The 27,076-nt window shown below is 35.9% G+C and overlaps 1 protein-coding gene across 2 annotated transcripts in view; it reads left to right on the top strand.

Annotated features, from left to right (window-relative positions):
* Window positions 1-27,076, top strand: part of DOCK2 (dedicator of cytokinesis 2) — a 535,580-nt gene that overhangs the window by 131,402 nt on the left and 377,102 nt on the right. For both annotated transcript variants that reach the window (XM_074212450.1, XM_074212449.1), the window contains exons 23-25: window positions 7,931-8,039; window positions 18,160-18,230; window positions 20,425-20,531. In XM_074212450.1, the coding sequence (XP_074068551.1) occupies window positions 7,931-8,039; window positions 18,160-18,230; window positions 20,425-20,531 (287 nt within the window). The remainder of the gene's footprint in view (window positions 1-7,930; window positions 8,040-18,159; window positions 18,231-20,424; window positions 20,532-27,076) is intronic.

The raw sequence follows: 27,076 nt of genomic DNA, 5'->3' as shown, positions 1-27,076 counted from the left end.
AGGAAGCCACTTAACAATATTTTGTTCATATATTTTTTTCATTTTTCCAGTTATAATAATAACTTCTTGGACAGTGAAGTGGGTTAGTAGTAAATGTTTTTGGATCTATGCTCTTAGAGGTATAGAGTATTCCCTGGTGAGGAAATCCCCATAACTGCAGAGCAGTAATTTTTTCAACAATTTTAAGTTTGAGAGAGTTACCTGAGGCACTTAGAGGTTAAGTGTACTTGCTTAGGATTACATAAACATACAAGTCAGAGGAAGGAATTGAGCATAAATCTTCTGGATTTGGATGGCAGCTCTCCATCCATTCCTCTTCCTCTCTTCTTCTCTAGATCAAATGAGACAATATGATCCACCAAATATTTTTTGAAGATGAATGATTTTAAATTATTATTCATAAGGGGATTTTGACTATGAGACCAAGAGGACTTTAGGAAGAAAGAATAATAATCTCAGAACAATGATAATAGATCCTCCTGAGATATGACATGAAGATTCTGATATTGAACAGGGGTTAGACTGTATGACCTCTAAGGTGTCTTCCAATAATTTTATGATTTTTGCTTCTATAATTTGGGGTTATGATCCATATTCTTCCCTGAAGTTTTTGGGCTCAGAGAGGAGTGTGTGTGTGTGTGTGTGTGTGTCCCTCTTAGATTTGCTTCTAAGCATCCAGGTTCTAATTATATTTGAAATATCTAAAATACATTTTTCATACTAATAGCAAAATTTACTTAAGTGCAAAATTATGCAACTTCCTTCTTTTTTGCCAAATTACATAAAGGCTGCAGTTCCTCTTGGTGTCAAGTGAGTGATGGCATAGGACACCTATTGTACTATATTCATAGCTTATAGTTCTTTTCAAGGATTTTGCCTGCATCTTATTGCCTACTTACTATTAATTTATTGCCCAAGCTTGCCATATTTTCACAAGCAAAGTGAATGTTTTAGATGCGTGGCTTTTCTTTCATTTCTTCTATATTGTTAACTTTTATATTTGATTTAAGCTGTTTATGCTCCCACCTGAGGCCGTTCCTCTTCCATGATTACATTAAGTTTTATGTGTTCTTCTAGGCATATTTCAAAACAGGATTGCTGAATGTTATGTTTGTCTTTCTTCCTGGAGCCTACTAATTATTCTTTCCTAGGGTGATTTATATTAAATAGCATATTTAAAGAAACTTTTCTGTCAATTGCCTTGAGGGACTGTTCCTCATCAAATGTCAGAAAGTAACAGTTCAAGGTTAAATAGTTTCATTATTGGCAAGAATATTGCCACTTTGAGTTGTTTGGAGCCCTGGCTACTAAACTGGGGTTATTCAATTAAATGAAATAGACTCCAATCATGTTGGCAATATTGGTCTTATCCTAAACCTTTGATAGATATAACCTTTCCTAAAGCCCTCCTTTTCTTTTTTCTTTGGATTTTTCCAATTTATTACCTATCAAAAGAGGATCTGCTATCACTGTTGTTTTTCCCCCTTTCTCATTTGTAACCCAAAATGAAGTGATGGGCTTGGAAAGCTTATTCGAATCCTTACTCTACTGGGCTTCTATCTCTCTTAATTTGCCATTTCCCTTTTATCTCTGGTTCATTTAATTTCCTATATAGACCTGGGGGTCACTGACTAATGAGACTTTTCTGAATCTGGTCTTTGATTGAAGTTACTCCTTAGTCAGCTTCCCTTTATTAGAAGAATTCAATGGTGGTAAGGCTGACTTTTGACTGTTTGGATTTAGCTGGTAGTGGGTGCTCAAATTTGACTATTTTGATCCTAGTCCAATCATCTTAAGATAACTGACATGGTTAAAACTCAAGTCAAATCACTCTTACTTTAGATTTTGAATCTAAAGGAATAAAAGTTGCCACCAGTCTTTGACTTCTTTTCATGCCATGTCACGTTTCCTTGCTTTCCATAGATCCAAGGACATATAGAACATTCCCCAAACTCTTAGGACTAGACTAAGATGATGTCTACTTTTTTATAGCTTGGACCTTGCAAAGTTAAGTTATATATATCTGAGAAGTAATGCTATATTTCTGTATGAAAATCCTCAAGACTTTGATTGCAAGACTTGACTGGAGTATAAAAGTTGTATAGTTTTATTTTACAAAACAGCATGGACAGAACTAATATAATGAATAATTTGGGGCCATGGCAGCTGATCTGCTAAAGTCAATCTAAGGAGGAAATGGAGAATATATCATTCAGTCAAGGCAAATGATTAAATAACTGTACCCTCCCCCCTTCCCCCTATTGTTTATTATTAGACTTATGGGTTCATTAAATATCCATGATTAAATTTTGTTAGATAAATATAGCATATCTTTTTCTTTCTTTTTGAATGGTCATAATATAATAATGATGGTGATGCTAAATCAAATTTCTAAAGCATTTTAAGGTTCATGGAGTGTTTTCCTCTCAAAAATCCTAGGGAATATTATGATTTTCATTTTTCAGATCAGGAAACTGAGGGTCAGAGAACTAACTGTGTGGTTGCACAACTAGTAAATGTCTGAAATGGGATTTTATATGCCTTTATCTGAGTTTGTGATGAATTCTAAAAAATATCATAAAATTGAATCTTCTGTTGATACTAGTCATTTACAGAATGAGAAAAAGTGATACTTGCTGAAAGTAGAGATGAACCAGGAGTTCTTTTAAAGTTTTTTATATGTCATCCTTCCGAAATATACCTTTTCTGGTTTTTTTTTTTTTGGCCAGTCTAGGTTTGATTACATTGATTAATATCTGACTGAGACTGTATAACAACTTTCATAGACTACTATGTGTACCTGCATGGCAGAGGTGGTAGCAGATTATTGTACATGCCATATGGGATTCCATTCGCATTAGTGAGTGCTCAGCTGTGTACCGTGTATTCTTAATGAATCACATGCAAGCAGAGGATGGCTATATTTATCCAAGCCCTGGGAGTAGAAGTGTTCGCTGTGATCCAGCTTGCATGCCCCAGAAATGTGCCTCACAGGCTGTTCCAGTTTTTATTGTGGCTGAATTTTAGGGTCATTTAGTATTAGTTCACTGGCTCCATTAACTTAAGATTCTTAAGGATTCTCAACTTCTGTCTGAAGATGGAATAAAAGATCAGAGCATAAAAAGGGATACATAGAAGACTTTTGGTTCATGTCCTTGACTCATTTCAGATAGATGAGATACTGTCATTTCAAATAATCCTTCCTTACTCTTTCCTCTTTCCTCTTTCTGTTCCCTTCCCTTCCATTTCCTTTTCCTTCCCCCTGTCTTCTTTCTTTTCTTTTCCTTCCCTTCCCTTTCCTTCCCTTCCCTTCCCTTCCCTTCCCTTCCCTTCCCTTTCCTTTCCTTCTCCATCTCTTTCCCTTTTCCCCATCTTTTCTCTTCCCCTTTCCCCTTTCTCTTTCTTTCCCTTTTCCTCTCCCTCTTCTCTTTCCCTCCCCATTCCCCTCCCCCTTCTCTCCCCCTCCTCTCCTTCTCCTTCTCCCTCTTTGTTGCTTTCCCTCATCTCCCCCTTCTTCTCCTCTCCTTCTTCTCCCTCTTTGGTCCTTTCTCTTCCCTTTACTCCTTTCCCCTTCTTTCTCCCTCTACCCTTCCTTTTCTCCTTCCCTTCCTCTTTCCTCTTCCTTCACTTGAAATATTTTCATGACTAACCAGATTTTATTCCTTTGAGAATCAGAGACCATCTTTACATTGGAATGCAGCTTTGTTACAGGGTTAAGAGAATCCTAGTAGACACCATATCATTTGGCTGCTCAAAAAATCTTCAAGTGACTCCCCTTTATATCATCTCTGCTTCTCAGAATTCTTATCACCCTTCAGTACTCAGTTCTGATTGCCTCCTTCAGGAAGCCTTCTTTTATTCTTGCAGTTGTTAACATTCATTCATTTTCAGTTATTTATATTGCACTTATTTTGGTTCATATTTGTTTTCTCTTCTCCTCAGTATAATTTAAACTCCTTAAAGACTGGATCTGATTCCTTTTATACCTCAAATGCCTATTAGCACAGCACTTTACTTTTTTATTTTATTTTAAATTTATGGGATAAAACAGGCATTTTCATAACTGTAAAATAAAAAAGATAATTGCACACAAAACAGCAAATCTACTATACATAACTTGCTATTCCTTTCAAAAACACAACAAAATTATCATGTAAATTTTTCTTCCCTCCCTCTTCCCTGCTTCCCCCCCCCCCCCCAAGACCTGGAGAGATGGCTATCATTAGATACAAATAAGCACACACATATGTATGTATGTAAATTATTCTACATATACATCTGTTTATCAGTTGTTTATTTGGTTATAGACAGTATCTTCATGTGTCTTTTATAGTTCATTTGTATGTTTATAATAAATAAAGTAGCATTAAGTAAAAGTCATTTTTTTTTTTTTGCAAGTCATTCAGGATTAAATGACTTGTCCAGGAACAAGCAGGTAGTGTTCAGTGTCTGAGGTCATATTTGAACTCAGGTTCTCTTAGCTCCAGGATCAATTCTTTATCCACTGTACCATCTAGCTGCCCCTTCAAAGTTGTTTTTAAAACAATATTGCTATCATTTTATACAATATTCTCTTGATTTGCTTATTTTATTTTGCATTAATCCAAGCAAGTCTTTCTATGTTTTTCTAAAATCATTGAGTTTATCATTTCTTGTAACTCTGTAGTACTCTATCATAATCATATACCAAGACTTGTTCAGTCATTCCCCAGTGGATGGGTATCTCTACAATGTCCAGTTCTTTGCTACTACAAAGAGAACTGCTATGAACATTCTAGAACATGTAGGTTCTTTTTCTTTTTCCTTGATCATATTTGGAAATAGACTAAGTAGTGATATTTCTGGGTCAAAAGGTAGTTTAATAACTCTTTAAGACAGTGATTTACTTCTAAAAGGCACTTAATACATGTTTGTTGCATTGAATTTTTACATATGGAAAAAATAGAACATATGAAAGATTGAACAAAGCTTTTATGTACTTACTGTGTGTGAAGAACTGTGTTAAGTCCTGGGAATAAAATGGAAAAGGCAATTCATGCTCTTATAGAGTTCTAATTCTAATGGGGGACACAAAACAGATAGAAAATTTTAGTTGCAAATCAGATAGAAGGGCAAGGAAGAGCCAAAATATTTTTAAAAGAGCCTACTATGTGCCAGTCACTGTGTGAAATGTCTTGCAAATATTATTTCATTTGATCTTCACACCAAGCTGATAAAGTAGGTGCTGTTCTTATTCACCTTTTATATTTGAAGAAACTTGGGCAAATAGAGGTTAAATGACTTGTCCAGGATCTCACAGGATTAAGTATCTGAGGTTGGATTTGAACTCAGGTTTTTTTGACTCCAGGCCTGACTTTCCATCCACTGTGCTCCCTAGCTGAGAGAAAAAATCTCATGGTCTTTAGGGTACAGTGGCAAAGCAGATGGTAATGCCTCACCTTTAATGTTATTTCTAATGATAGAATCATATCAATTTCTGATGTTAAACCATTTGACAGTGCCAAAGAATATAGAGTTTTCAGTAGCACTGACTGGAGCACTTCCCGACTACATTGTGAAGCAGTCAAAGGAGGTTGCAGAAAGCATAGATAGGCTCATCTACAAGATGAGGCAGCTAGGTGGTACAGTATATAGCATAGTAGGAAGACCTGAATTCAAATTCTGCCTCAGACACTGTGCATATGATCGCTGATATGTCACATTATTTCATTTAACCTCAGTTTCCTCAACTGTACAATTAAGGAATTGCACTTACAATGGCCTCTAAAATCAATTTCTGCTTTAAATCTGTTATCTTATGAACTGATTATATGATTTTTATGATATCCAAATCATTTGAAACACATGTTATCTAGTCCTCACTTGAAGACACACAGTGAAAAGAAATTCATTATTTCCTAAGGTATCTCAATTCCTTTACATCTGCCATTGTTTCTAGTTCTCTTTGGACCCCCCAAAAATAAGCACAAGCAATATGTTATAGTGGAAAGAGAGGTAGACTCGAAGAGAACTGAATTTGAATTCTGACTCTATTAATTACTCGCTGTATAAATTCTTTTGGTTGTAAAATGGATATAATAATATCTTAATCCTTACAGAATTCTTGTAAGGAAGCATATATTTAAAAATTACTGTAAGGGCAGCTAGGTGGTGCAGTGAATAGAGAACTGGCCCTGTAGTCAGGAGGAACTGAGTTCAAATATGACTTTATGCACTTAATAATTGTGTGACCTTGGGCAAGTTACTTAATTGTCTTGTAAAAACTAAAATAAATAATTTTTTAAAAAGTATGTGTAAACCTTAAGACACTTTTACATTTCTATCATTAATATTTTTATCATCATGATAAATTAGGATGGATATTTTTCTGCCATTCTCATAAAGCCCTGAAACCGCTGGCTTCTTGGAACTTTTAATAATGAAACTTTATTAACTCTCAGTCCTCTAGTTCTCTCAGCAACAATATCCAAAATCCATGATTGTTTCCAAGTTTCCTCATCTGTGAAATGGATTGATCATCCCTAACTCACAGGGTTATTCTGAAGATCAAATGAATTAGTGCTATTGAAAGCAATTTGCCATATAGAACACCTTACTTTTTGCAATTAACAAGCATTTCTTTTGTTTCCCTCTCATTTCCTGACCAAAAAAAGAACAAAATCAAAACACAAAAACAAAACCCATGTAAATAACAACCACAGTCAAGCAAAATTAATTCCCACATTGATTGTATCCCCCCAAAATTTGTCTTACTCTGCATCTTGAGTCTCAGGTGATAGATAACATTTTTCATCATTAGTCCTTTAGAATTATGGTTAATCATTGCATTAGTCAGAATTCATAAGTCTTTCAAAATTGTTTGCTTGTTTTTTTTAACAGTGTTAAGTATATCAATTATTCCCCAGGTTCCACTCACTTTACTTTTCATCAATTCATACAAATCTTTCTAGATTCTTAACATATATACCTGAATGACATGGCATCTAAATATTTAAAAGATGTCCTAAACAAGTTACAGGAAGAAATGGATGACAAAACAACTGGATTTGTCTTCCTAGAGCAGTGGAATTTAGTTGTGACAGTTGCTTGGTTGGGATTTAGTTGTGACAGTTGCTTGGTGGGGCAACAACTGACTGGCCTGTGTTGTGGATGATTGGAGAAACAAATCTGTTAAGTGTGTCAGCACTTTATCTTAGAAATACACCTTTGCAGAAGGCAGAGCTTTTGGTGCTTTTTGACTAAGCTGGGCTGTGACAGGCAAAGCTTTCATTATCTGAATAGGGGATAGAAAGACTTTCTCTGTGGAATTTCTACTGAAAGTTACAGATTAGGTTGGGGATATATTTTGATTGGTGATAAAAATTGGGGAAAGTTAGGGAGCAAATATCATTCATAAGAGTGGAAAGTCAGGGTGTTTGGATCAGAACCTGAAAGTCAATTTCTAAAGGATGAGTAGAGAATGCCATGGCCTTGACAGAGAGCTGTCCTGCAGGAGATGTAGTAAGTAGAACCAGTTGATATCCCTTCCAAAGCAGCTAGAGTAAGGGGACAGTGCATTTGAAAAATTGTTTCCTTGATGTTCTGAATAACCTTGAAATTAAGAGGACAACAATTTACCTTTTAATGCTTGTAATCAGATGAAAGTATGAATGTCTCCTTGATTCAACTAGGTTCATTCTTTTCAGTTCATTTTCATGAAAGGAGAAAAAAAGAGGCTCTATTATGTTGTGTCAGCTTAAAGAATTTCTTATTAGCACAGTGGACATAAGATTTCCACTCCAACCCCTATGCAAGCACTATTGTACCAGTTCTCTTTTCCTAGGGCTCTATTTTCTCTGACTTTTTAATATTAAATGATAACTGTACCTAGTGTCCATTTTCCAGGGTATTAGTCTTTTGAATTGAATAACTCCACTGTGTCCTTTTCTAGGCTCTACGAAGGCAAAGAACAGATGGAATTTGAAGAATCCATGAGGCGACTCTTTGAATCCATCAACAACCTGATGAAAAGTCAATACAAAACCACCATCTTGTTGCAGGTTAGTTTACACAGATGCTAACATTTGTTTTCCTGATCTTGACACTAAAAGAATGGTGATATGTTGAGATAGTATCCACTTTTGCTGTTAAACATGCAGTCCTTTGTTAATTAAAATCATGGGTTGAAAGGTGTGCTTAATTATCCCTGAGGTAAAATGCTAATAGGATAGGGAAAAAAAAAAAGCTATTTACCAACGAACTAAAATTGCTTGATATTAATGACTTCTATGTTGGAACTTTTTGGGTTATATGTGGCCTGATGGGTAGAGAGCTGGACTTGGAGTCAAGAAGTTTGAATCTTGACTTAGACACTTTCTAGAGACTTTTGTTGTTCAGTTATTTTGAGTATGTCTGACTCTCTATGACCCCTTTTGGAATTTTCTTGGCAAAGATCCTAGAGTGGTTTGCTATTTCCTTCTCCAGTTCATTTTACAAATATTAAGTGACTTGTCCAGAGTCACAGAGTTAATTGATATATATACAGGATCACACAGCTAAGAAGAATCTAAGGTCATATTTGAACTTAGGTCTTCCTGACTCCAGGCCTGGTGCTCTATTTATTGTGCCATCTAGTTGTCCCACTAATGACCTTAGTTAAGTTGATTAATATCTCTGGGCCTCATTCTCCTATGTCAAATGTAGGGGTTGAATTTGATGTTATCTAAAGTACCCTCTAGCTCTTTAGTTTTTGGTACCACATTAGGAAAAAGCAGAGTCCGGCTTGCTTTTCTTATACAATAAGAACTAGTTAGTTCTTAACAAGAAATTGCTGCCCATAGACCCAGATTTCCTTCCCAGCACAATAAACTTGTTCCTCTCTACATAGCTAGATACGCTCCTCTGTGAGGAGGTGATATTGCCAGGAGGACAAGGGATCTCCAATTGAGCATCCTTCTTTTTTGCTAATCTGCAAATCCGTTAATGCTTATAAAAACCTTAAGACGACCTTGTTTCTAAGATAGCATTTAGTAGCACAGGCCAGAGTGAAAGGACCAATTAGAAAGACTTCATTATTTCTACTGAATTTACTGCAAAGCATTCTGGAAGTGCTGGCTGATGTATCACATATAATGAAAACCCAAATACAGTTATCGAAATCAATGAGTTAATGCAGATTGCTTCGTTTTTTTATCAAGTTTATCCTTTTAGTCACTAATTTAAATAGCCATTACTATGCTTGGGATCTCCCAGCTGCTAGTTAGAATTAATGAGTTTTTGTGTTTGTCTGGATGGGTCCCATAAGGAAAGCTTGTTCTTTATGACAGCAGAGATTGCAACCCTCAGGGCTCATCCAAGACTGCTAGAGTGGTGACTATTCACCTGGATTGTATAAAGACTGAAGCCATTCTCCTTCAGAAATTAATGATGTGATCATAAAGAATGAGTATTTTTGAATTATAGTTACTAATGTTAGGAAAGGTAAGTTTATTGGACCGAATTCAAATTTGGTCTCAGATGCTTACTAGCAGTGTGACCCTGGGCAAGTCACTTAACCCTGTTTGCCTTAGTTTACTCATCTGTAAAATGAGCTAGAGAAACAAATGACAAACTACTTGGTATCTTTTCCAAGAAAGCCTAAGAAGGGTCATGAGAAATCTGACATGACTAAAGCATACAAATAAATATATGTATATATGCACACATATAGATATATGACCATATACACACATACACATGCACACATATTTACACACATATGTATATACATGTATACACATATAATATATATCCTGTTCAATGATGTAGGAAGTAATTTAGTAAGTTTTCTTTTTTTCCTTATTCACATCTTCTTAAAATATTTAAACTCCAAAATGTTAAATGTAAAATGATACAATTATAAGACCATTAGATTGTACCAGGTGCCCTTTTTTAAAAAAAAAATTCCCTCTTGAATCACTGGAGTATTTGGAATATAATGTAGCAGAAAAAAGATTAAACTTAAAGTCATTGAACCTCAGTTTAAACCCCACTCTGCTACTAACAACTTCTGTGACCTTGAGCAAGTCATTTACTCTTTCTGGACAGTTCCTTCTTTTATAAAAATGGGGATGGTGGTGGGACTAATTATAATAGTAGCTAACATTTATATAGAACTTGACACTGTGTTAAGTGTTTTGCAAGTATTATTTCATTTGATCGTCACAATATCCCTGAGAGGTAGGTACTGTTGTTTTTGTCAATTTGCAGATGAGGAAACTGAGGCAAATAGAGGTAAAGGATTTACTTGAGTTCACAAAGCTAGTAAGTATTGGAGGTCACATTTGAACTCATGACTTTCTGAAGCCAAGACCAGTGCTTCCTCCATTGTGCCAGAGTTTGACCAAAGGATCATCAGTTTAGAACTGAAAGGGATTTGAGGTCATTTAGTCCAATCCCAGATTTTATCCATGTAAGAAAATAAGTTTTAGAGAGGTAAAGGTTGTCTCTCTCTCTCTCTCTCTACCTCCTCCCCCCACACAGAGCTAATGAGTAGCATAACTAGACTTTGAATCTAGACCTGTTGACTAATTCTATTAGACTTTCTCCTGTCCCATGTTACCTCTTTCCTTCTAGCTCTATCTCTTTCTATGGTCTATCCTTTCCAGTTGTCAGGTCTTTTTTTGTCTTCTCATCTTTTCTAAAACCATCATCAAACTATCCTGAAGTGTAGAGAACAGGAAACCTGGAATATATGGAGAGGAAGATCATGCATCAGTGTCAGCTTCCATACCAATAAAGGATGTGTTGAAAAGATTGCTGGAAAGATACAGATCTATCTGGTAGTCCTGGCTTTGTCATTGACAAATTGTGTGACCTTGGGTCAAAACACTTAACATCTTTGGGTCTTGGTTTTCTCATATATTTGTCCTTCATTTTGAAGAAGACCACGATATCAGGGAGGTGATACCATAACAAGCACATGAGTTAGATTTGAGGGGGGGGGGGGATACTGTGCTAAGTCACGAATCTCATTTTCTCCTCCAGAGCCATCTGGGTCCAGTGGTCAGATATGAATCAGGATGACTGGAGAAGCCCCTGGATGCGGGATAATCAGGGTTAAGTGACTTGCCCAAGGTCACAGAGTTAGTAAGTGGCAAGTGTCTGAGGCTGGATTTGATCTCCTCTCCTCCTGAATTCAAGGCATCACACCACTGTGCCCTAGGGATGGATGAATGAATGAAAAAACATTTAAGTGCTTTCAATGAGCCAAGAACAGTAACTTGTACTGCATATACAAAGATAAAAGTGAGATGTCCTTCCCCTTAAGGAGTTTACATTCTAATACAGAGAGACAACATATATAGAAGAAAGCAGTATTTTGGATGAGAGTACTTGCCTGGCCTTTCTTACCTGGATGCTGTAAGACTCAAATGAGATAATGAATGTGCAAGAACTTTGAAAAATATAGTGTTTTACAAAGGTAGGGATTATTATGATTATTATACTCTGAGGGCTAATTCATTTGTCAGGATTCCTATTATTTAGCTTATCCTCTTGGAGCTCCTTAATTTTTTTGTGATGTGGGCTATATTTTTTTTCTTTGCTGTTATTGTTTTGTTTATAAGACTAAGAGAAACAAAAGAGAGGAAAATAGTCTATTGCCTAAAATTTAAGATCAAGATGAAAGTTTGGGATTTACATAAAGTGCTTGATATTTTCTATCAGTTGTCCAGACTCATAAAATAGTCATTGCTATTTCAGACAAGGAGCTGGAGAGTGAACATTTTTTTTTTAAATGTAATTTACTTTTTATTTTTACAATTTTTTCAATTGCATGTAAAAACATTTTAAATTCAGTTTTTAAAATGCTAAATTCCAAATTCTCTCACTCCCTTCCTCTCTTTTTTTCCTTTCTCTTTGAGAAGGCAAGCTTATGTATGTGAGGTTATATAAAAATATTACTATATTAGCCAAGTTGCAAAAAAAAAAAAACAGAAGAAAAAGGAAGAAAATGTAAGCTAAAAAATGTATGCTTTGATCTGTACACAGATTGCTTTCTTACTCTGGAGGAGGATAGCATTTTTTTTTATCATAAATCCTTTCAAATTGCCTTGGATCATAATATTTTTGAAAATAGCTAAGTCATCATAGTTGATCATTTTACAATATTGCTGTCACTGTATACAATGGTCTCTTGGTTTTGCTCACTTCATTTTGCATCAGTTCATATAAGTCTTCCCAAGTTTTTTTCTGAAAGCATCTTGCTCTTCATTTCTTATAGCCAAATAGTATTCCATTATAGTTATATACAATAACTTGGTCAACAATTCCCAATTGATGAGCATCCTTTTAATTCTAATTCTTTGCCACCATAAAAAGAGCTGCTATAAATATTTTTATACATATAGATTTTTGTCCTTTTTCTTTGATTTCTTTGGGAGACAAATCTAATAGTGATATTTCTGGTTCAAAAGTTAAGCACACTTTTATAGTCCTTGGGCATAGTCTTAAAATGGTTGAACTAGTTTATTACTTCACCAACAGTACATTTGTGTCCCAATTTTCCCACATCCTCTCCAACATTTGTCATTTTTTTTTCTGTTATATTAGCCAATCTGATAGGTGGGAAGGATACCTCAGAATTGTATTTGTATTTCTCTAATCAGTAATGATTTAAATTTGTATTTTTCTAATCAATAATGATTTAAAGTATTTTATATGACTATAAATAACTTTCTACTCATGAAAATGACCTATTCTTATCCTTTATTTTTCAATCTAAAACATATTTTCTCTTTTTTAGAACAGCAATTGTTTTAATCAAATAGAAAAAAAAAATCTTCAGACATAGTACAGTATAATAAGGAAAGATTTCTCTATTTGGAGTCAGAGTCAAATCCTGGTTCTGTTGCTTATTATTTATGTATCTTTAGGGAAGTCACTTAATCTCAATGGATTCCAGTTTCCTTATCTGCAAAATAAGAGGATTGGATGAGATGAACTCCAAGGTACTCTCAATCTGTATTCTTATGATTTTACAGCAGTTTTAACTGAAATAAAGCATATCCATCTAGTCCACAAATGGCTACTTGTGTTCACTGAGAAAACTGTCAAATTCTTTTTTTTTTTTTTTTTTTTTTTAGATTTTTCAAGGTAATGGGGTAAAGTGGCTTTCCCAAGGCCATACGGCTAGGTAATTATTAAGTGACTGACCCCGGATTTGAACTCAGGTACTTCTGACTCCAAGGTCGGTGCTCTATCTACTGCGCCACCTAGATGCCCCTAAAACTGTCAAATTCTTAAGTTGTTTTTTTAGTTGTTTTTTCTTTTTTTGTTGTTTTTTTAAATTTATTTTTGTTAAAGATATTATTTGAGTTTTACAATTTTCCCCCCAATCTTACTTCCCTCCCCCCACCCCTTGAAATATATTTTCAATGCTTTAATAATCTATGATTATTTTTCTCCTTTAAGTATCAGTAATTCAGTTATTGGTCTTCTGGATCCCCAGATTTATCATCCAGAAGTCACCTTGATAATGAGCAACTCATGACTTAGCTAGTCTGTCCCTAAAGACTAGGCCTTTGGCTGGACTAGGGCTTGAGGATGATCCAGCTGTCAGATCTTTTTAGAGTTTGTGTGGCATGAAAGTAGAAATTAAGACTTTGTTCTGGATGTTTTAAAAGAGAAAAGGAAATCTTTCAGGGAATATAATTGAAACTATTAGCACCTAACATAAGTAACTCTTCTTAAAGACTAGAAGGAGTCTCTGCTGTGAAACCATAGCTAGCAATGGATCTCAGATGATTCATTCTTGAGGAGAGTTTTGAAAACTTCTTGGACCTCTCTCCTTACCTCAGTGCTCAAGCCCCAACAAATCCTGCCTCTGCCACACATTAATTGTGTGGTCATGGGCAAATCTCTTGAACTCCCATTACTCTCAGGTAGCTCTCTAAAGGTATAAGTGTCAGATGAGTTGCTTATTTTCACTAAGAGAGGGAAGTTACACACCAGGATTTTCATACACCAACAAGATCACAGATTCAAGGTAAAGAAAAAAAAGAAAACAAACAAACAAACTGTAATACTGGATCATGGAATTTCCCTATGGGAATAGGGTAGAAGTATACACTTTGTAAATTCCCTGGCAGACTCTTTCTCCTTCCTGGAATCTGACTTTTGGTTGGAAAGCAAATGAAAGATTAATGTAATGTGCATTGTCCTGGAGGCCTTCATCTGTTTTTCTTAATAGAAAATATGTGAGGAGTTTCCCTTCTCATCTTCACATTGTCCCTAAGAAAATGTTGGTCTTTTTTCTTGTGTTGGCCTTGCAAAGTCATCTGTCTGCTGTGATGAATGGATTGAAAGACCATTGGGGAAGGGGCATTGACTATTTTAAATATCTATGAATTTTCCATGAGGATGATGTCCAGTCTTATAGTGGAAACTTACCCCAAGGCATGACATCATATTTTGATTTTATTGACACTCTCAAATCTCAAGCTGTTTTCAGAGAGCCAGAATGGAAACCCTTTTAGCAGATGATGAAACATACATTTGCAAGGGAGGGTCCATTTTTGGTTTTTTGACTTTTTTCTATTTTCAGTTTGCTCTGAGTGCAATTTTGTCAGTTCAGGTGATGCTTATTAGAATAATACCCCATTCTTTTATTGGTCCTTGTTTCAGCCTCTCCTCCTCCTCATGCCAATTAGGTCATTATTGTTTAATTTGAATTTGACTTTTTTCAGAGGTCTGTCTCTCACTTTTCGCTTGGGTCCCCTGTTTCTTGAAGGATTGTTGGAAATCTGTAATTTAATAGATAAACTTGTTTGGGATCACTTAATCAACAAATTACAGAGGCGACATACATTTCTGCTGGCTGGTCACACCACTTTCCAGGATGTATGAGAGTATCCTTAATGTGGTGAGTGGTAGGTAAACATATAGATTTCATATACCAGTTCTCAAAAATGATTTATTTCCAACTCACGAGACACATCCTCAGAATGCCAGGAGGAATGTTCAGAAATTCAGAAGATCCACTAGGAAAAATGTAAAAGGCACAGAAAAAAATCACTATATTTTTTAAAAAAAGCATTTATTGAGCATTTGCCATAAGCAAGGCTCTGAGGATACAAATAAAGAAGATAGTTCCTTCTCTCATGGAGCTTATGTTCTAATAAGGGAATAGTAAAATGAGTGATGCATCCAACCAGGCACCAAGCCCCAGGCCCTGTTCCTTTCTGGGTGAGTCCTGCCAACCTTTGTGCCCTCTATCAGACTTCTGGTATGTTTAGATGTCAGAGAACAGAGAAAGTGTGGTCACTTCTAGCTGTTAGCATGTTCCCAACAGACTCTCAGAGGCAGAGAGGAGCAATTCCCCTTGGGAAGGAAAATAACAGATTTCACATGCACCTGTGAGTCAGCAGGGACAAGATGAAAGTTTAATAAATTCCCATTGAGTTGCAAACACATTCAAAGTCCAAGAGTGACAGGTAGTCAGCTTGCTTTCTACTCTTGCCAGACTGGGGCTGAGAAGACTGACTTCCAAAGCCTTTCCTTCCAACCTCCACTCATTCCATTCCCCATTCCCATCCTGTGAACTAGCTGAAGCATTTTAATGTGAGAAATATCTATCCTGACTTCATAGGCTCCTTGGAGCTGCTGTTTCTTATCTCTCCCTGGAAATACAATTTCTAAAGACCAGCAAAATGCAGCAGGTACTGCAATGCTGAGCTTCTGATTTCCTAGGTGGGTATTGACTAAAATGTCACAATTTTCTCTCCTTTTTTTCATTGGGGAATTATTGCAATGAGTCTATCAGGACATGTTTACCATTGTTGCCTCCCTGATCTCAAGACAATTTTTCAACAGGCATTTATTAAGTTCCTGTCATTTGCCATGCATTCTATCAGATATGAAGGATGCAAAGTCAATGGTAGAGATGTGAGGAGGCATATAAGGGAAGGGCTTAATGATTAGATTAATAGGTCCCTGGAAAGGGAAAAGGAAGTTTTGGTTTAGGAGTGGAGAGGTTCAGCGGGTGGTGGGTCCTGCTCACACCCTGGAGTCACTCAGATCTCTATTTTTTATAAGAACAAAGAACCAAAGGAACTGGTGAGCAGAAGTCAGATTTGAAGAAATTGATGAGGTGACTACAAAATCCACCTGGATGTGGATGGAAGCAGGCGCATAAACATTCTCCTCTAATTATGTGGTGCCGAAATCCATCTGGCACCAAAGCCACAGGCTGAAGTTTACTTTTCTGTCACTCACTTGGTGTGTTGTTCTAATGAGGCCAAGACTGTAACTAATATCCCTGGGTGAACCAGGCAATTTTATATAGAAGGAAGAAAGAAGGTGATTTTATACAGAAAAAAGAATTTTCATTCCCAGATTCTATCCTTAATCTATAAAGTTACTAAGATAAAGGACAGAAGCTGGGAATGCACATTCTTTTTCCTGTATAAAATTGCCTTCTTGTATGTGTTTATGTATTGATTAAGGTCAATTGATCCTGAAGACAGGAAGACCTGATTTCAAATCCCAATTCCTCTTGATTCTAGTGCTTTCCTTCTCTTGATTATTTTATATATATATATATATATATATATATATACTTATCAATGCTTTCTTATACATAATTGTTTGCATGTGATCTCTCGGATTAGATTGCAAGCTTCTTGAGGACAGACTTTCTTTTGCCTTTCCCTGTATCCCCAGTACTTAACACAGAGCCTAGCAAATAATAGAGGTTTAGTAAAGGATTTTTGACTGATTGACTCCTCTGTCAAGTTGGGATATACCTGTTTCACAGGGTTGTTAGGATTAAATGGAATAATATATAGAAAAAGCTTTGCAAACCTTTAACATTATATAAATATGAGTTATTATTATAGCTTAGAGATGACCTTCTAACCCTCTCATTTTTCAGAGGAGTAAGCTGAGATCGAGCAGCCTGGTCTATTGGAAAGAAAGCAGAATTTGGAATCAGAGGACAGGAGTTTAATGGATTAAACTTTTTTTCTTGCTTTTCTTTTCTTTCTTGTTTCTTGCTTTCCTGACTTTGTGACCTCAGGCAGGTCACTTACTTCTCTGAACCTCAATTTCCCTGTTTATAAAATAAAGGGGTTAGGTTATTTTTATCTAATTCATCATAAAATCAATAATTTATGTGATTTTTTCTTTTCTTAGATTTCAAATGTTAAATCTTTATTTAGTTAATTTGTAAAGTAGGCCTTTTGTATTCAGTTTCACCTATAAGGGCCTTCTAAGTCAATTGTATGTATGAAATTTACCAAATTGAAACCCAAAACAACACCTTTCATGTTTATCTTGTTTCTTTGATAATTCTATTGAAAATGCATTTTGAAAAAATAGCAATTGACCTTATGAGTCTTAAAATATTGTAATCCTAGAGTTGGAAAAGACCCTAATGTAGTATCCTACCTACCATCACATTCCATTTGCAGACAGCTTTAATTATCAGACCCTCTCCAGGGCTCTCTAAGATGTCCCCTGCTATTTATAAGGGAAGAGGTAGGCAGAAGAATTAACTGTGACAATATAGCCCATCCTTGTTATTAGTGAAACAACAAGCAAACATAAAAAGGACATGCTTCTTATATCAATTATCTTAACTTTATAATGAATTGCATGTATGCGTGTTCATTTTATATGCCTGCATGTACTTGTGTACAATTATGCTTCTACAATATGATATTATCCTTCATGATTTCAATAGATCTTGGATTGGCAAAAGAAATTAAATGGGAATTTTTTGGGGGGGCTTCTGCATACAATATGAGAAGGTCAGCTGATGGCACAGAAGAAATTTTGAAACTCAGAACCACATAATGTTTAGCATTACATATTATCAACCCAAATTTTACAACAACATACTGTAAATATCCCATAAAAGAAAAAAGAAAAAATTCAGACTTCTTCTCTGGTATGAAGGAAGGGTCAAAACAATTTCCTCAGATTTTCCAGATCACAGGGTTATTATATTTCTGATTCCTGCAATGTGGAAGGGATAACTGTATTTTCTTGGTTAGTGATAAATGGCCATGACTTATTGGAACATTTCATATAATGCAGGAATCATCTCATACTGCCTGTATTATTTAGCAAAATATTCTTTATACAAACACCTAACCTAAATGGGGGCATCTCTCATGCTAATTTTACTTCTTATTCCAGGTGGCTGCTTTGAAATATATCCCATCTGTTCTCCACGATGTGGAAACTGTCTTTGATGCTAAGTTACTCAGGTGAGCACATGGTATGAATTGTCCTCAGCTCCCTTGGGAAACTAGGAGTGCTGAAGCAGAGGAAGCTCTTCTGAGGAATGCTGGGATTATCTCACAAAATGAATGGACATATCCCCAATAACTTTTAAAGGGGAATTTAGTGGGGTAATGGGAAAATGGCACATTTTCTTGTGCCAGATTTTGGGTAAAAAATGGAAGTAAGTGATTGGAATTCTTCTGCTCATATTGCTATTCAAAAGTGCCTTAGCATGAAGTACTACTTCTGAAAGGTAAAGGATAAGTTGAATGACTATTGTGTTGCTCATTGCCTTTCTTTTGGAACTAAATTTGTGCCAATTGGAGACTTCTTTCTTTTGCTCCATGAGATGTTCTTAAAGTCTTAGAGAAAACTGATATTTGTGCTGGTGAACTTGGAAGAGGTCATCAAAGCAGGATCCCTCTCTATCCCTCTCTTTTTTCCACTTCGCAGAACAAAAAAAGCCAATTAATTACATTAGTAAAATAGTTAAATAACTATGGTAAAATTTGGTCTCACGATGGCTTGTTCCTCTTCATGTTTTGAATTTCCAGGTATCAGCTTAATAGAGGGTAGGAAACATTTTGTCAGGGAGCTAGCAGCTGCAGTACTAATATAGTGTTGGAGGAAAGACCTGTGGTCCTATTGGCATAAAGATTTCCAGATGAGGAAAGTCTCTCTACTTATTCATATTGCAACTTTTAGTGTTGTTTCCTGTTATCTGGAACTGGTTGGTTGATTGTTGCCCTTCTGACTTCAAGATCTCAGGGTCAAAGAACAGTGTGTCAGACTGTGACTGAAATTTGGAATTAGATGTATAATGTAAGACTTTTTATATTTTAAAAGTGATCACCGATAAATTCCAATTTTAGTATCTTTATCAACTTTAGCATCTGATCTTTTAGCACCATTGAGAGAACAGCAATGTGGAATAATGGAAAGAAGATGCTGGGATTGGAGTTGGAAAGGCAGGAATCCAATTCTTTCCTCTCACTCAAACTGTTGTGTGTCCATATGCAAGTCACTTACATTGGAGTCAGCACTAGAACTGGAGTGAAGAAAACCTGAATTAAAATCTTGCCTCAAACACAATATTGACTTGTGATTCTGGCCAACTCATTTGCACCAGGGAGAATGCTAGATCTGGAGAGGGAGAGGACCTGAATTCAAATCTGGTCTCAAGTTCTTAGTAGCTGTTTGATCCCAGACAAGTCATTTAACTTTTGTTGGTCTCATCTTTCCTCTCTGTGAAATGAGGATAAGAGAGCCAAAATTTCTTGGCAAAGATACTGGATTGTTTTACTATTTTGTCTTTCAGATCATTTTACAGATGAGAAAACTTGAGTAAAAAAGGGGTAAGTGACTTGCCCAGGGTCACATGTGACTAAATATCTGAGGTCTGATTTGAACTACTAAAGATGAATCTTCCTGACTCCAGGGTCAATGCTTTATCCACTGTGCTACCTAGTAGTAGCTTCATGGTACAGGTGAATAAAGTGCTGGCCTTAGAGTCAGGATGACTTGAGTTCAAATCCAACCTCAGACACTTACTATGTGACCCTGGGCAAATCACTTATAGTGATTTGTGATCAGTGATCTTGGATGTGGGGGCATCATGGACTATGCCCATATTAAAAGTTGAACATAACTGATAAATATTGTATGTGTGTTTTTACCCTATTTGCCTCAGTTTCCTCATCTATAAAAAGAACTAGAGAAGGAAATGGCAAACCACTCCTTTATCTAAGCCAAGAAAATCCAAATGGAGTCACAAAGAGTCAGATGCAACTGAAATGACCTAACAGCTAAAAACAATGACAAAGAACAACAGCACCAGCCTCTTAGAATTGTTGAGATAAAAACAAACAAACAAACAAAAAGAATTGTTGGGATAAAATGAGGGAGCAGAATTTTGCAAAGCTTTATGAATGCTAGCTATTAGTATTATCATATAACCTATCAATGGTCCTGGTGATTCTTTAAGTCCCTAAGTTTCAGAGAAGGTATGGGGCTGCATTAATAGATGAAAAGTCCTCGCTAGGTGTTTCTTATAATCATGAAATTACAGTTCTGGTCCATCCCCTGAAGTGTCACCCCCTACTTCCCACAATTTTTGTGTTCTTGATTAACAAATTGTTTAAAATTTGATTTGAGGACTCTGTTGTTTTCTGCCTACAGCCAACTTCTCTATGAATTTTACACTTGCATCCCACCAGTCAAACTTCAGAAACAAAAAGTACAGTCCATGAATGAGATTGTCAGGAGCAATCTTTTTAAAAAACAAGGTAAGACCAAATTGTCCTTCAGAAGCAAGCCCATCATGAAGTTTGCATATAGTCATTGGTACAATACAGCAGCACCTGGCATTTTGTTGGATAATTAAAATGTCTATTTCATGATAACTCTCTAGAGATTCATAAACATAAAGAGGAGCTGACAAGGTAGAGATATTCAAACTAAACTGTTTTCTATGAGGGTTTGCAGCTTTTATTCAGCTTCCTTTTTTTTTCCTCCAAGAAAGGTAAAGAGCAATGGTAAGAGTTCAGAATCAATTATTTTAAATGACTGAAGTGATTTTTTTCTTGGTTTCTTTTAAAAAAATTATTAATATTATTGTGTTTCAGTCTTGTTCTTCCTACCACTGCATGGACATGCATACAGGTTTACCTTTGTAGGGCTTCACAGACAATGTTTTTATTATTAATATTAACAAATTGAAAGTTTATAGCAACCCTGCATTGAGCAAGTCTGTTGGCACCATTTTTTCAACAGAATATGCTTCTTTCATGTCTTTGTATCATATTTTCATAATATTTTAAACTTTTTCATCATTATTATTTTTTGTTATAGTGATTTGTGATCAGTGATCTTGGATATGACTATTATAATAACTGATAAATGTTGTTTGTGTGTTCTTACCATTCCATCAACTGGACATTCCTCTGCCTCTCCCTCTCCTTGGGTCTCTCTATTCCCTAAGACACAACAATCCTGAAGAATATTATATAAACTTCATTAATAAAGTACCAGCAGAGTTTGAGAGGATTGACTTCCATTTGTGGGTAAAAAGCTATTAAAACAGTATTTCATGCAACAGAAAAATCCTTTGTGAAAGGAAGAGTCAATCAATGTGGCAAAATCCACTTTTGTTTTATTTTAAGAAATTACTACAACCACCCCAGTCTTCAGCAGCCACCAATCTGATAAGTCAGTAACCATCAACACAGGTAAGACCTTTCACCAGCAAAAAGATTAGGACTCACTGGAAGCTGAGATGATGGTTAACATTTTTTTTTTTTAGCAGTAGTTAGGTGGCACAGTAGATGGAGTACCTGCCTTGGAGTCAGGAGGATCTGAGTTTAAATCCATATATGTATATCTACTAGCCATGTGACCCTTGACAAATCACTTAACACTGTTTACCTCAGTTTCCTCATTTGTAAAATTATTTGGAGAAGGAAATGGCAAACCACTGCAGTGTATTTGCCAAGAAAATCCCAAAAGGGGTAACAGATTCAGTCATAGCTAAATTGAAGATACAACAATATTTTTAACTAAGGTATATGTACCATTTTTTGGACATAAGATCACACACTTAATAGCTTAAGATATCGTATTAACATAATTATTATATGAACTGGGAAACTTAAAAATTCATGGATGTTTATTGAGGTATTCTCTTTATTGTGGTGATCTGGAACTGAACCAACAATAGCTATGTGGTATGCCTGTACTTCGCAAAGAAGCAGTGCTGTACTGTGAAAAGGGCCCTGGACTTGGAGTCAGAAAATAACATTCAAATCTTTCTGATACTTCTGATGTTGCTACCCTCCCTCCCCTGCTTCTGCTTTCTAGCTACCTTCTCCCTTTAGAATGTTATCTCCTTGAAGACAGTTTGTTTTCCTTGCTTGTACATATTTATATGCTCACCACTCAGCACCAGGATTGGTGTAGGGTATGTGCTGAGTAAATAGTTTATTTAACTGTCTATCTACTCAATATCTATAGGATCTCAGTCAAGTCACAGTCTTCCCAGTCCTCAGTTTCCTCATCTATGAAGTGAGAGGGTTAGGTTAGAGTTCCTCTATTCTCTGAGGTCTCTTCTAGGTTTTTTTCCATGACCTTAAAAAATGTTTTTTGTTTCAATATAATTGTGTTTGAATATAATTGATTTTATTTATAATTTTGTAGATTTTATTTAATATAAATATATTTAATAGATTTTAATATATTTCATATATATATATACATATATGTATATGTATATATATATTGACTCCAGGTCAGGCACTTTATCTACTGTACCATCTAACTTCTGCTAAACATTGCTAACTATCATCTAGGTCTTCAGTGTGTCCTAATCTTTTTGCTGGTGGAGTGTCTTGCCTCAACATCTGTGGCTACTGACAAATAAGGTTATTGACTGCTGAATTTAATATCTATATACAACATATATAATTCATAATACCTATATTATATATATCTATATCTAATATATTTGAAACATCTATTATGTGGCAGGTACTTTGAATACAGTGAAATTAAAAACAATTACCCCTACAAAGAACTCATAGCCTACAGTGGTTTTTTAACCTCTAGAGCTGTGATTCTTTGACAAAATGTTGATTAAGTGAAAGAAGAAATAAGATTTGCAAAGTCCTTTGCATACATTATCCTATTTGCCTTCATCATATTTATTTCATTAATGATACTCAAGAAAGAGTTTGGATTGGGTTTCCATGTAAGATGAATTAGGGATAGAACTATGCTATCTTCCAAATGTCTTCCCTAGAGTTCTCGTATCACCATTGGACACTTAGAATTCATTAATTCTCTTTACAAAAGAATGGGACTGAAACCACTGCCATTAGTTATGACAGACCTGGTGTTCAGGAACTATAAACTTTGTAGTCTCAGCTTTAGGACCTGAAATCTCTGATCACATGGCCACCTCTGTGTCTGTACCTGAAAATAATCTTTCTTTCACCTCTGAATTTTTTGGATTCCTCTCTATCTCTTGGTGGTGACAAGGACTTCAAGGGACCTGAGAATGTGAATGGCCCCAAAATAGTAAGTTTTGGATTCAGAGAACTGTGAGTCATTCCTCCCCTAATTCCCATTTTGTCAAATAGTAAAATAGGTATCTTTCCCTGGGACCATAAAGTTCCTAGTTAATCATAAAAAAATATGTGGGGCTATCATCTAGGAAGTGTTATTTTGGGAATGGACCCAGCTTAACACTACACATCCCATCTATGATTGTTATTTGGATTCTATTCCTAGAGTTTACGGATCCAGGGAAGCTGAAAAAAACACTATTTTTGCCTATAGTTTTAATATTCATGCAAGTAATTTCCTGCTTACTTGTGCAGGTGTGGAACAGATTAACTACAATGCATTTATCAGGCTAAGGCTTCTGTAGTTCTGTCTATATGATGATTAGGGTATAATCCTATTAAGTCTTGGTAACAGAAAAGAGAGTAGGACATCTCTGAGGCCTTCTTAAAAGTGAGATACTTGACTTTTTTCATCAAGCTGAGTGAGTGGCTTAACTCCATAGACTTTAGAACATTCCTATCCCTTTTTATTCTGGCTGGAACTTGTACTACTTGCTGCCTGCCATCTCCCCCATATTTAGAAAGTGAATTGGTTAGAAATGAATTCAGTCATGTCCTAGGTACAGACAAGGACAACTCTCACTACATATGGTGTTGAGCAGGGCTGCAGAGAGCGAGACCGACTTGGCTCCCCTCATTATACAGAATTGCCATGATCGTCATGGGTCCAGGCTTAAGCACCGAGGACAGATGGAAAGCTGGCGTCTTTGTGGAATTGACATGCTGTGTCAATTCTAAGCTTGTGGAACTTTTACTAATTCTGTCACTAGGGTCACGTCCCCTGGGCTGGGGGAGCACCAAATGAGGGCTATGAGAATTTTAGGACAGGTGGCCAATGACTTCTCAGCAGTCCTGGTTTGTGTCTGAGTTTTAAATACAGCAAAACTTCAGAGTCATAATAATTTTAGAGAAGGCCAGTCTGTATTCAGAAATAGCCCAAATTAGAGAATACTGTATTATAAAGAGGAAAAAAGCCATTTTTATTCTTTTTAAGTACATATCCTCAACTTAAAGTAGGCTACCCAAGTAGTGCCAAGTAGAGATCCTTAGGGAGCCTACTTTAATGAATAAATAATTTGTAATTAGCTTAACCATTGTCTCTACATAAATGGAGTTTCTAAAGTGGTTGGAAACAATTTGTTCTCTTAAGTAATCATCCTGGACTTCTTTTTACATTGCTTATTTATTTACGGACACAGAGAGGTAAACCTTAGCTCTAACCTTCATCTTTCTGGACTGTCATAGTGACTTAGTCAAGTCTGAATTAATGAGGGCACCTAGATGATTTAGTAGATTCATCATCCTGAGTTCAAATCTGGTCTCAGACACTTACTAGCTGTGAGACCTTGAACATATCACTTTATCCTGTTGGCTTCAGTTTCCTCAACTGTAAAATGATCTGGAGAAGTAAATAGTAAACCACTTCAGTATCTTTGCCAAGGACATGACAAATATGATTATGGAAAGTCAGACATGACTGAAAAGTGACTGGATAGCAACAATACATTAATGACATTTTATCAGGTCCATATTTCTAAAAACATGTATGTACACTTTAAAATATTTGATTGATATTGTATTTTACTTTTCCAATTATTGTTATAAAAGTTTTTCAACATTCATCCACACGCATATTTATGTTGCACACTGTTCTTCCATCCTCCTTTCCCACTCTCCTCCCCTAATATAGTGAATGTTGTACGTGTACATTTGTATTTAACTTGTTTACATATTAGTCATTTTGTGTGTGAAAAATTAGGATTTAGGGAAAAGAAGGAAAATCATGGCATAGGAAGGAAAATATAAGAGAAATTTAAAAAAATTGAACATAGTGTTCAGTAAGATTTTGTGGGGTTTTGGTTGTGGTTTTTTTCCTAGCTAGATGTGGATTGTCTGTAACAGGTCTCTGAGGATTGTCCTAGCCCTTTGAACTTAGAGAAGCTAAATCCATCATAGTTGATAAATTCTAAATGATGCTGTTAATGTGTACAATGTTCCTTCCTGAACAACAATAAATTATAGAGACTTTACCATGCCCATATTCCTAAAAATGTAAACATGCTATTTTAAATGATTAAATCAGATGGACATGGAGACGTGGTAGTATTGCCAGGAATACCACCTCCCAGAGAGGATGAAGTGATCTCTTGAACTAAAAAATTCTGAGATACAGTGGACTAAGGTCATTGGGTGTCCACACTAATATAAGAACTATCAGAATCATTGAGAGCATAAGGTCAATAGGTTGCCTAAGGAGGGTGCAAACCAACCCAGATTGGAAATGAAGTCACAACTCCCTTGTGAGTTGCAGGATCAACCCATAAGTAACTCTTACACTTCCAGCCTGGGAAAGATCTGGACACTCAGTCTTAAGGAAAAAAAAAAAGAAATAATGATGAAGATAAATGGATTCTCCAGCTCTGACCCTTGCTGCACTAGGACATCAACAAAGTTCCTTCTGTTTTGTTTTCAATGGCCTAGTACTTATCAGAGCCCTGGAAAGTACATGGTGAGTAAAAGTACACAGTTCTCTAACTGAAGAGGTACAAGATACCTAGAATATTTCTCTTTCCCTTTGGCTTGCATTTTATGCTGTGAATTACTTATGTACTTATGAGTTAAACATAGAGGCCTGTAGACTTTTAAACACTGGGGAGTTTTGTAGAACCCTACTTGTGGCTAGCTTTAGTATGCTCTCATAGTTCACTCCTTTTAGTGACCTGGTTTTCCTTTTGTCTTATTATTTTTTTTCTTTAGGTTTTGGCAAGGCAATGGGGTTAAGTGGCTTGCCCAAGGCCACACAGCTAGGTAATTATTAAGCGTCTGAGGCCAGATTTGAACTCAGGTATTTCTGACTCCAGGGCTGGTGCTCTATCCACTCTGCCACCTAGTGGCCCCCTTTCTATGGTTTTTAAGGATAGTTCTCATCTTTTCCTTCATCTCCAGTCCTGACAACAATGCCACTGGCTAAACTTTTTTGAGTTGATTGATAGCAGTGGAGTCTATCTGGGGATTCAGACACATGAGATTTGGTAATTAGAAGGACTTGAAGTTACATGTTTTTCATTTTTGTAGTTTGCTACATTATGACTTGTTATTTATACATTCTTAATTTTGTGAATGTGTTTTCCCCCTTAGGGTCCCTTCCATTTTAAGAATTTGTGCATTCTGTCCATGCTATTCATATGAATGGGAGTGGAATTTTCTTGGGTGCTGAGTTCATTATCCTGTTTGGCTAAGGTGTTGAATGTGACACTTGAATACTTGACAGCCATTCTCAGTGGAGCTTCATTGCTTGAGAATTTCTTCATGTGTTGGGTTTTCAAGAGGAAAAGAGAGTAGTGAAAAATCCATATTGCTTGCCAAGATCACATACAGTGTATACTTTGGCTTTGCATAAATGAATCAGAGTGGAGACAATGTGTGTGGGGGGGAGGAAAGCAACACAGTCTCCTGTTACTATTGTAGAAATTGCCTAAATTATTATGAAAGGAGAAGTATTTGATTTTTCCAATGAAAAGTTATAAGGGTGATACAGTCTGAGTGCTGGATTTAGCATCAGAAGACCTGGATTCACATCCTAGCTCTGCTTCTTACTTCATAGATGATCTAGGATGAATCATTTTTATCTTTCCAAGTTTTAGTTTTTTCCTTCTATAAAATGAAGAGTCAAATGAATCAAGTCAAGTCAAGAAACTTTTATTAAATGCTTA

The sequence above is a fragment of the Macrotis lagotis genome, chromosome 1, assembly GCF_037893015.1.
Source record: "Macrotis lagotis isolate mMagLag1 chromosome 1, bilby.v1.9.chrom.fasta, whole genome shotgun sequence".
NCBI classification, from domain to species: domain Eukaryota; kingdom Metazoa; phylum Chordata; class Mammalia; order Peramelemorphia; family Peramelidae; genus Macrotis; species Macrotis lagotis.
This window is presented reverse-complemented; position numbering and strand designations above follow the sequence as displayed.